General features: G+C 48.0%; 2 protein-coding genes across 2 annotated transcripts; both read left to right on the top strand.

Moving 5' to 3' along the window:
- The first annotated feature begins 4518 nt into the window (after positions 1 to 4518).
- Positions 4519 to 8239, top strand: F5B22DRAFT_613428 (uncharacterized protein). The gene is made up of 4 exons (XM_047975406.1): positions 4519 to 4892; positions 5069 to 7014; positions 7070 to 7605; positions 7662 to 8239. Exons 2-4 carry the CDS (start codon positions 5235 to 5237, stop codon positions 7818 to 7820), a joined length of 2475 nt encoding a protein of 824 aa, XP_047829125.1. The 5' UTR covers positions 4519 to 4892; positions 5069 to 5234; the 3' UTR covers positions 7821 to 8239.
- Positions 8240 to 9649: 1410 nt separating this feature from the next.
- F5B22DRAFT_648185 (short-chain dehydrogenase) lies at positions 9650 to 10597 on the top strand (the record flags this gene model as incomplete). Its single annotated transcript, XM_047978986.1, has 1 exon — positions 9650 to 10597. One exon carries the CDS (start codon positions 9650 to 9652, stop codon positions 10595 to 10597), a length of 948 nt encoding a protein of 315 aa, XP_047829124.1.
- Positions 10598 to 11398: the final 801 nt, after the last annotated feature.

Raw genomic sequence — 11398 nt, 5'->3', positions numbered from 1 at the left:
GATGTATTTTACTACGGTCCCAAGACCTTTTCTCACGCTGGGCACAAATCTATGGAACTTTTATTTATAAGTAACGGCAGAGAGTCACGGAGAGTTCATATGGTACTAGCTGGGTGGACGGGATATTGTCGAGCACGAAGCTACATGTCGGCCCATTGCGTCGCCGTAGCTAGACCGAGGGGAAGATCGTCAGCCCTATTTCCCCTCTCGAGCCATGAGCTCTGCCGGCAGTTACCTATGGTCAAGAGGGGAAGCTGGTCAGTTTATTAACACCACGAGCAAAACCAGGCGAGCTACTCCACCATCTCCGCATCAATCTATACTCCCCATATCGTTACCCCGTGCCCTGCACGAGAGGGGAAGGTAGCATGCAAAGAGAGCTGTTCACAAGCCTGAATCATCCGAAGACTATTTCTCTTCACAGCCGCTCCTATACCAGCACAGACTGCTGTCAATCAGAGGCGTAGAGGGTTCATTTCTAGTTATGTCCAGGCCGTGGGTGCGCCGCGTGGTTGCATACCGGGAAGATCAGATATCTGACATCAAATGCCTCTTTGGTCTAAAGCCAGGCCGAGATATATATCTAGCTCAGAGCTTAACTCTACATAAAATTCACCGTTGGTCTATCTGAATCTTCCGGTAACAGGTCAACGCGAACAGTATGATGCGACAGGGTGAACGAACTAGTTTTACAGGTTGGACCCGATGAGGCGTAATTAATGGAATGTAGATACGCGGCCCAAAGCACACTACGTAGTGATGTGATGTAGGCACGGTCGTGAGTTGGGGTGCAGCGTACCAAGCGGTATCTACAACTAGATACATTAGAGTAGATATAAAAAAATGAACTCGAGTTACTAGCGTTCCCTCAACATGAGACGGTAGTCTTCATTGGGATATCAAGTTAACATTTGTTTGGCCTCATGTTTTCGGTTCAACCCAGTCCTTATCAGGAAACTACTAATTCCGTGCCCGTTAAATCCGGAGCAGCCATCGGGGTTATCACTGTAGCACATGAGTTGCTGCTGAGAAATCTGTCATCATTACATATTCCATTCTTTGATTGCAAGTATACACATATTTCTTCTAACTAGTCGGTGTCTTTGTCTGTACCATACACGATGATCGAATTTGGACGCTCACCGCTCTTTTCACAGTGGGACACCCTTAGGGATCTGGCTGCTGTACAGCATTGAGGTCCGAAACGATAAGTAGAAGAACAATGATCATTTCTTGGGCCTTAAGAAAACTTTATATTATGGTGATTAACAATTTGCCAGAGCAAAGGGGTGGGTTTCCCCTATTATAGGTCCGCTCCAGCTGCAAGGTAAGCTTTGCTTCCAGTGGCCTTTGATATCACAGTGTCTCTGTTCTGTATATCGACGAGCATCAGGTTCCAGAAAACGAAACATGCTGATACAGAGGAAGCATGGACGACTGTGCACCGCGCAAATCCCGAGACCGAGTTCGTGTGCACACATAATATTATATCATGTTCATGGAGCCCGCCGTGTAGATGGGGCCCGATAGTTGCAATACAGGAGAGATAAGGTCTTTCGGAATAGCGTCAGGTCCCACAACTACATTATTTGCCACTCGGTGACGTTTCAGAAGAAGGAAAAGCCGAATCACACAGTATCGTGATCTGCTTCTGTTTGTTGCATGGCTTTGGATCGGCGGAGTCGCATTCGGCTGCTTCCCCTATCTCTCTGTTCCCACGACAACGAAGAAGGCGGTCCCATGATAGGTGGTTCAGAAGCTGCTTGACACAGGTGGTGACGATGGTGGTGAACTAAGAAACCATCGAGTTCCACGCCATAATACCGATGGACAATTGACATCGCCAGTTGTGACCATCGCTGTAAGCATTCACAACCTTGAGCAAGTGTTGCGCACGGGTCTGCTGAAGAATTATTGGCAGAGGAGGGGCAGGTTTCGCTCGGAATACCTCTTTCAGCCTAGTCGACCTTTCCGCCAGCCTCCTTGGCTCACGTTCTTATGGCGAAACGCCTATAGGTCAATGGCCTCAGTGGATAGAGGCTACCTATTTGTCTACTTACTGTAGTAAGTGAGTAGTTTATATAGGTAGGGACTCATTATCACCAACTCCGAAAGGGAGTAGTATGGGTCACGAGCAGAGCACGAGGGCAAGAAAAGTTTTGCTTGAGCAATCTTATTGTTGAAGCCCAACCCGGAGGCCCGGTAGCTGACTGAGCGCCATTGATGCCTAGAGGGGCACCAGAAGAACTAAGGCTGTTCGAGACTCTTATTATCTACCCATGGTCTGTTTACTATATGCTACGATGCCTAGTGTAGTACACACAGATCTAGCCTACACTAGGGAGTCGACCGGGTCACGGTTTAGTGTAGCTGGCGTGAGTATCGGTTCCCTACACGCACTTCCAAATATAGGTAGCAAAAACGCTAAAATGCCGAAATAACACGGATGAGAGCCAAATCCTGCGAGCCGCGAGCAGCCGTGGGGGTTCACAGCTGTCAGCTCGCAGTATCAGAATGCTGAGGGGGGTTTTCACCCTCCCTTTCTCTTCCTTTACGACGATGAGACATATTGCCACTCTCAGATGCGATGTGAGCTTACGAATCTCCAAGCACAGCCATCGTCGCTATCCCACAAAGTGGGTTGATATGCCTACACGAGACTTGATAGCGTACTGTAGAGTACCTATCTAACTAGATCATTTAGATTGACTAGAACAAACTGGGGTTTCCCGGGGGCCACAACTCGACGTGAAGATTTCGCCTAGACGTATTCCGTAAAAGATAGTGCAGATCTAGGTCCGACTATTTTGATCGGCTTGAAGGCTTTGACGGAACCAGTCTTGCAGAACTGGGGATGTGGTTTACCGTAAGATTTAATAAGGAGATGGAAAGATTTCACGATATGTCTCACGCCTGTTCCCTGGGTTTGAGCCGCCTACTCATTGATTCGATTTGTTCTCAAAAGGCTTCAGACGGTATGGGTTGTTGCAAATTCGCATATGAAGTTGACACAATAATGATACCCATTAACACAATCCCGCATGTAGGTAGCGTACTTGCTTACTTATTTAGCCACTTACGCACCTCCTGGAATTTACTAAGCACAAATATAAACATATACACATATCTACAGGTACTGTATGTATGTTGATTTTGACCAACGTATATACATATCCAGGCAGCTTGCATGTGGCCAAGCCAGCTGCGAATGCCTACTACTAGGTACATGTATATATTGAACAGCGAAAGACATAGCAAAAAAGGTCAGGAGAAAAAACCCTGAGAGAACTGAGCGTCTTATCGAACACCAGCAGAGATAAATTTTTGCTAACCCACTCTGCCGTGCCGCCGACCTCGAGATAGCTGTTCCCACAAGTGCTCTAACGGAAACATTAGTGCAAGCTATATAAGCTGATGCAGATAGCCAATTGCAGCCCGAAACTCCCCAAGGATGGATGGATGGCTTCATGCGAGTCTGTGCGAGCTAGAAACGCCACTGCCGTGTTCGATACCAGGAAAACAGCCAGTCAAGGCGCCAGGACGCTTCCATGCGTCACCCACAACCAGAAAAGTATGTAGGTAGGTACCATCCGAGCCATCTACGTACCTACCTATAATACATACCTACTGTAGATAGTATACCCATGCCGGTAGCCCGAGCAGAAGCCTAGCAAGCCGAGCAAGCCTAGAATAACAAGCCTATTAGATATAGGTATAGGTAGCTCCCTGCACTAAAGGTGTCTTGCTGTGCTACCCGAACAGGCGAGCGGCGAGCGCTGCCGAGCAAAGAGCTTGCAGTGTAGATCCGCCGATTAGGCTGCATGATGTACATGCATCCATGGATAGTACCTGCTTATAGTACCTACCTATGATACTAATAGTGGGTACTATGACGACCTCGGGAGGCAAATGGCGGGATTTGGTAGCACTTCTAGCAGTGGAAGGTGCACTATAAGAGGTACCTACTATGCCTTATAGTACATACCTGTAGTACATTTAGGTACTATATGTACTATAGGTACATACTTACTTCGTAGTACCAAGGTAGGTGGCGTTCCAAGAGATTCCCTGTCCCTGCATCCGCTCTGCGGCTCTGTGACCAATCCAGCACATGGACATGGACATGGACGGCATCGGCATAGAGTAGGTATTACGCGTTATGCCAACTCCGTGCCAACCTTCGTCGACATCATCCTTCGGCATCTTTCGACATCTTCTTAGAGCTTCTCTTGCGACCTGACATTACGCGTAAATCTACATAGCCTAGGTAGTTATGGCCACGGAATTATCAACCCAGGTAATACGAGCAGAGTACGAGTTGGGAAGCCTAGATAATCACTTCACATCACACCAGATCCCATGCATACTTATATCATCACAACAAACTGTATCTGAACTCTCTACACTACATGTATGTCTCACGGGGGGTATCGCCCTCGTTTCCACCAGGAGCTGGTTGGTAATCTTAAGATGGTTGGCTGTACTGGATCGGCCCTTTACTAACTACCTAGGTAGTAGGCTACCAATTTGGTGGAGAAGTCGAGATAAGACAGCACACCAACATGGCCAGAATCCACGACCCGGGATGGGATCTGGGAACCTGGAAGCATCCGCCTGCCAATCGTCCTTCCAAATATCCTGGTCCGACCATCACGGCGCTACCACAGTCGCTGTATCCACACTATTTTGGAGCTTTCCCGTCCGTCAGCCCACAAACCACTTTCACGATATTGCCAAGATGGTCGAGAAGTCGAGCACTGGGCGAGGTCGGTTGGTTAGGTAGGTAAGGATTGGGCGAAGTTTTCCAGTCACCTAACTCTAGCTTGAGCTCCAGTTTAAGAGCCAGTTGTTATCCATGCACTGTCTAGAGAGTGGGCGTTCTTTTGTCAACAGTTAAGTCTTGACGTATTCAGAGTCATAATTCAAACTCTATCCTTTGTCTCTGCGTCATTGCCATACCTCACCCCTTTTACTCGTCAGCGCCTCTCTTTCCTCTAACTCAGCTTTTGCATTTCGTGTTATACTTCAAAGCCTCTCTTACTTCCTAACCATACCATATTTTGAGTAGATCTACCCCTGGAACGTATAGAACAATACATTCGTCCCCCAGATCTGCTCTAACTGGCCATCTGGCCATTGGTTATATATCTCTTACCCGCTGATTACAAATCTCTGTCCTTTGTTCCCTACCTTGGTCCGAACCCCTCATACATAATTAGAGGGCTTCGGTGGTTATGGAAGCCGGACAGCAATCTTCATCGGAAAATGACCGCCCATCTTCCAGCGGTTCTTCAGACGCAGTACAGAACACTACGCCCCCTAGCAATGGAACGACGGCCAAGAAAGAGAAGGGGCGAGTACGTTTCAACAGCACCGCCGATATCGAGCCGCCAGTGATGCTACAACAGTTGAGAGCATCAAAAGAATCTCAAGACGCGACTCCACTTAAGCCCAGGCCATCAGTCTTGCGTGGAAACTCATATAACTCGGTACTTGATTTTCCAAATGCAGGTGAGGAACACGATCCAAACTCTGATGAAGCAATGTCGGCCCGTGCTGCTCAGGAACGTGCTCAGTATATCGCTGCTATGGTTCTCGGGTCTCACTCCACGGCAGACTCTGAAACAGCTTCGATCAATTCTGACAACGAAACATTGAACGGCGATCAGGATAATCGGGAAGGCAAGGAAGATAACACACACAATGCGGTTCATGGCAATCCTGAAGATCACCCTAGGCGTCGTAGCAGTCTTCTTCACGACCTTGCTCATAAGTTGGGAAACTTGCCGTTTGCTGGACATGGAGACAATCACCAGGAGAACCACGAGAAAACGTCTGGAGAACTGCGACGCTCCCACAGCAAAGAGGCCTACGACATTGTTCAATCTTATAGCCATCGGCATAGGGATACTTATGACCTTGAAAAGGCGGACCACAATACTACCGCAAGGTCCTCTCCTCAAGTCACGCCTACGGAAGAAAGAGATGCGGAACTTTGGGTACCTCCGCCTAAACAGTTTCGTGGCAGCGCACTCTCGCATCTGTTGAAACTTTACAGACAGAACGACGACCAGCCGCCTAGCTACCCACATTCAGATGTCAGTGGAACTACTACGCCAGGCTCCTCGGGAACAGCTACACCCACGCGGAAATGGTACGACAAGAACAACGACAAAAATAAATCCACTGATACTCTGGCGAATCTTGTGGAAGCATCTGCTCGCCTAGTTAGTGCCACTGCAGGCACTGAATCGCCCGCCTCAGGAGCGCCCCCGAAACGCCCGAAACGACCGAAGTACAAACGAAGCCCTAGTTCCCGCCTCTTGAAGCTGGGCCGTCCGCGCGTTGAGGATGAAATTCGTATCACGATCAACATTGCCGAAACACTGAGCCGTCAGAAGTACATCATCAAAATGTGTAAAGCTCTCATGATCTATGGGGCTCCGACGCACCGCCTCGAAGAATATCTGACGATGACGGCGAGAGTTCTCGAAATCGATGGGCAGTTCCTTTACTTGCCAGGCTGCATGATTATATCCTTTGATGACAAACAAACACATACAACCGAGGTGAAAATTGTGAGGTCAGCCCAAGGAATTGACCTTGGCAAGCTCAAGGATATTCACGAAATTTACAAGTCTGTGCTTCACGATGTTTACAGTGTTGATGAGGCGACAGGGAGGATCTCCTCCATCATGGCCGCGAAGGATAAGTTCCACCCGTGGCTTCGTGTGCTCGTATTCGGCCTGGCTAGTGCGGCTGTGGCGCCTTTTGCATTTGGGGGAAGATGGATCGATTTGCCTCTTTGCTTTCTCCTCGGGTCAATGGTAGGAGCCTTGCAGATCATTGTGGCTCCAAGGTCTGCCCTCTACAACAACCTATTCGAGATAAGCGCCGCCATCTTGACGAGTTTTCTTGCTAGGGCATTTGGAAGTATCAGGGGTGGAGAGTTGTTCTGCTTTTCTGCTATGGCACAAAGTTCGATAGCGCTGATTCTTCCAGGTTGGTTTGTTTGTAAGTCGCCTTTTTCTACTACCATAACATCTTATGTTTACTGACTTCTATCTAGTAAGCTCGGCCCTTGAGCTACAATCGCGGGCCCTGGTGCCAGGCTCAATCCGCCTAGTCTATGCTATTATCTATTCATTGTTCCTCGGTTTCGGTATCACGGTCGGCACCGTTCTATATGGGCTCTTTGATTCGAACGCCACATCTGCGACCACTTGCACCAACACAATGAACCCGCACCTCGCATTTATATTCGTACCCCTGTTTACCATCTGTTTGGCGGTAGTCAACCAAGCCAAATGGAAGCAACTTCCAGTGATGGTCCTCATCTCTTTTGCCGGCTATTTAGTGAACTTTTTCAGTTCCCCGAAATTTCAGGCTGCTCCCCAAATTGCCAACACTCTTGGAGCTTTCACGGTCGGTGTATGTGCCAACCTATACTCAAGACTGAGACATGGAGTTGCGGTCACCGCGCTCCTACCAGCAATATTTGTACAAGTGCCTAGTGGTCTTGCAGCGACCGGAAGTCTACTGAGCGGGTTGAATGCTGCCAATCAAATTAACAATCACAACCAGCCCATAAACGGAACATCAACTGTAAGTGTAAAATTCCCATGGCACAGATATGTATCTCCTATTAACATGTATGTCAGGTCCCCATTGATGATGCCGCTAGTAACGTAAGCTATGTTGTCTTCAACGTGGCCGGATCGATGATCCAGATCGCCATCGGCATCACGCTTGGCCTTTTCCTAAGTGCTCTCATTATTTACCCTCTTGGAAAACGCCGCAGTGGGCTTTGGACGCTTTAAATCTTGGATTCTGTCTTACTTCTTGTTTATTCGTTTATGTTGTGAATTAAGACACTGCAATGCGACGGCGTTTGGTCACCTGCTGGTTTCGGTAATGAAAGCGTATCGACTAGGAGCATTGCAATATAGTTTTCATTGATAGTCACAAACAAAGTGATAGGAAACCGAGGATAGACGGGCTCGGTTAGTAAGGATACAGGAAGATACCCCTAGCAGCGGGCGCAGAATATTAAAATAGGCGCCGCTGCGTCATCAACTTGAGGACCACTTCGGAGGTCTGACACACTGCTTTCTTACTGAGAATATTAATATATATCATGAGGCCTTGAGCCTTCTTAGATTCTGCAGTTCATGTTTGCCAGACTACTGTACATGATTAATCGAGAAATTGGTCTAACTGGTGCTTGTTCTGAAATATCATATTTAAACAGAGCCGTGGGCCAGGGTCTCCGGGACTTTGTTAAGCGGCTCGTCGTCAAGGAGGGTTTAGTACTTAGGATAAACGATATATAATTAATACCAGTTACGGTTATATAGAACACTATTCATAGTCATAATATATAGTCATTATATATGATACCTGACAACTACTCTGTTGTATTAGATTAAGACAGCAAAAGACAGTGCTGCAGTTCCCCTCTCGCAACTCTTGGTAAGGATTTTCTATGTAGGAGTAGCAAGAAGAAGACTCGTTTCTCTTAAATTTCCAAGGTACTAACCGAGTTCATCGCCATATAATCGGTTCTATCTATGACTATTTGCTGCCATGTTGTGTCATCCTTGCTTCGTGTGGGTGAAATAAGCGCTCTGATATGCATGTTATATCCGGGAGTATTCCAATGTAATCTGGACTGTGGAGACTTGTGAAGATAAGATGACTTGGGCGGAAAATGGACTGTAATGAAGAATTAGATTTCTGCAGGGTGGTAATCATGCGATGTACTCTGTGCTGCGCAGCTTTGATCAAGAGGTGGTCTGTCTAGCCCTCATGGCTGTGCAATGACTATGTATATCATGTGATTTCGCTCTGTGTCTGGTATAGCATAGTTACCTCTCTAGGTTTTACTGGTATCCGTGGGATACAAGAGATAATACCAAGGTATGTTTCGATGTTTGGTTTTGCTTTATGTAGGATCTCATATGGACATGTGATTAGGGATCACAGAGCCGTACTTATGGCAGTATCCCAGAGCCTTACGTGAGATCCTTTCAAGATGAGGATATCATTGGCACGACGGTTTTCTTTTCCGCTGGAAACAAAAGATGACGACAATAATCTTCTGCCGAGCAGGAGTTGCTGTAGCTCGGGTGCTACCTCTGGGTATCGGTTTCGATGACATGTATACTAGCTATCAGACCAATAGATGGTAGAAATGACTCTTCAACCGTTGTTCATTTGTATAAGCCTGCTAATATGAGGACAGCTAATGGGGGTGGACAAGTCTAATGTAGGTATTTCCGTATACTTTCATGTGTGGTTAAGCTGAAGACCGTAGGATGTTAACACGAGAGACTGTCTTCTCACAGAATTCCATCGACTTTGTTGGTGTGGTTTGGTGTGGGTGTGCACTACTCGGGGTTATGTATTTAACCATGAAAAGCAATTGCCTGCCCAGTCTGGTAATTTTAAGCGAAGACTCGGATGCGAGCTTCAAGCTGCTTGAGGGATTCAAGTGGAAGGATCTCATTCATTCCAACCTGACGGAAATACCTATACTAGTTTTTAAGTTGCTATTTCAATAGTCAAGCTTTCATCTAGAGGGCTGTCACCCCAGTGATTTGCGCAATCAATTGCAGATTACTTGCGACAAACGCTGTCCTTCTCTACGATGCCTACATCTAGGCATCTGTGGAGTGCAGTTGCTCTGCTCGTCCTTCTACTTCACGTCGTCGTATCACGTCATATCACCAAGGCGAAAAGAAAGAGAACAACACGGATTCATCCGGACAAGGAGCGTGTCATCATTCTCGGGGCATCAAGTGGCGTCGGCCGGGCGCTCACAAAACACTATGCCGCCCGCGGTGCTAGGGTCTGTCCTGTTGCGCGACGAGAGGAGCTGCTTCAGGAGCTAGTCAAGGAATGCGGCAGTCAGTGTACGCCATTCACCGGCGATTTCACCTCCCCGGCGGACATGGAGAGATTACGGAGGAAAATACTGCAAGAATGGGACGGTCTCGACACATTACACATCTGCGCTGGCGTTTCTGCGGTGCAGCCTGCGATGGCGCTGGCCGGTTACCAGACAGGCGAGGACGGACCCGATGTTGCCGGCGTCAAGCGAGCCGTGGAAATCGCAGGCCAAGCAACGCAGGGCAACGTCGTCGGACCGCTCGTCGCCGCAACGACGTTCATCCCAATGATGAAGCGCACTTCGGCCTCGCCCGCCATCTTACTAGTGTCCTCGGTCGCCGCCGTCATACCAGCGCCGACGCGTGCTCTCTACGCCGCGACGAAAGCGGCTGCTCTGAAGTTCTTCCAGTCTCTCGCCATCGAGCACCCCGAGATCTCATTCACATGCATGCTGCCGGCCACGATCCAGGGCAACTTTCGATCTTCGGCCGTCGACGTGGACCCGTCGATGAGGACTGGCCCGGCGAATAAAAAGGGCCTCGCGGTGGAATATGTAGCCGGCAAATGTGCCGATGCCGTAGACCGGGGGACGGGCGGCAACGTAGTTCTACCTTGGATCCCGTATGCCCTCGCGCACCACCTGTACTATATCTGGCCATCATTAATCGAACGCGCGGCGAGGCGGAAGTATCACTTTAAGGCATAGGGGGTAAAACAGAGAGAGTGAACACATGCAAGCCCGTTAGACGGCTCGTCTTACGGTTGCATTGTCTGCCACGGCACCTAATTGTAACCTCGCGTCGCTGCATATTTAGGTACTGCATGTAGGTGGCATCGACGTCCGCTTCTATTCAAGGAGGAAGATACTATAGGGTGGAATGTCAGGCCACGCCGGCTCATTTAACAGAAACAAGGGCGTTGGAGGGGCGGTCGCGAAAATGCTACGGGGGTTTCGAGAGGCATGTGATAACGCGCTGCACGTATTTGGATGCAGAAATTTTTTTTTTAATTTTTTTTTTTGTCGCAAGGTCTAGTATCTCGCCGCATCAGTGGGCTGAGCGAGCCTCAAATGTGAATTAGGCTTGGCAGGAAGTTTATAGCTCGGGCAGAAGCTCGTGGTAGGCTGGGCTTAGTACCTAGAATATGAGCTTGCCACTTCCGAGTCGCGAAGTCTTCGTTTTTGACATGTGAAGGTATCGCAACCCTGGTACTTATACACACAATTGCTCTTTACCTAGTCCCTTTTTAGTCTACTGGATTTGCCAGGCTACCTAGGTTGGCCGCACATGTACCCTACGTTGGCCGCACATCCACTCCATTTGAATTAAAATAGCCACATTATATAAATAGTATATAATTTATACTATAGGCTAAATCCTAGCAATATATTTAAGGCCTATAGGTATATTAATTTTATTTAATATATAAAAAGTAAAAAGTGGGCTAAGCCCGGTTATAACCTCTTATAGCTAAATAGTTAACTACCGAAGTGTATCTATTAACCGGT

This window comes from Xylaria bambusicola, assembly GCF_022495145.1.
Source record: "Xylaria bambusicola strain CBS 139988 unplaced genomic scaffold F5B22scaffold_32, whole genome shotgun sequence".
Lineage (NCBI taxonomy): Eukaryota > Fungi > Ascomycota > Sordariomycetes > Xylariales > Xylariaceae > Xylaria > Xylaria bambusicola.
The sequence above is the reverse complement of the archived record's forward strand: the minus strand, read 5'-3'. Positions and strand labels throughout refer to the sequence as shown.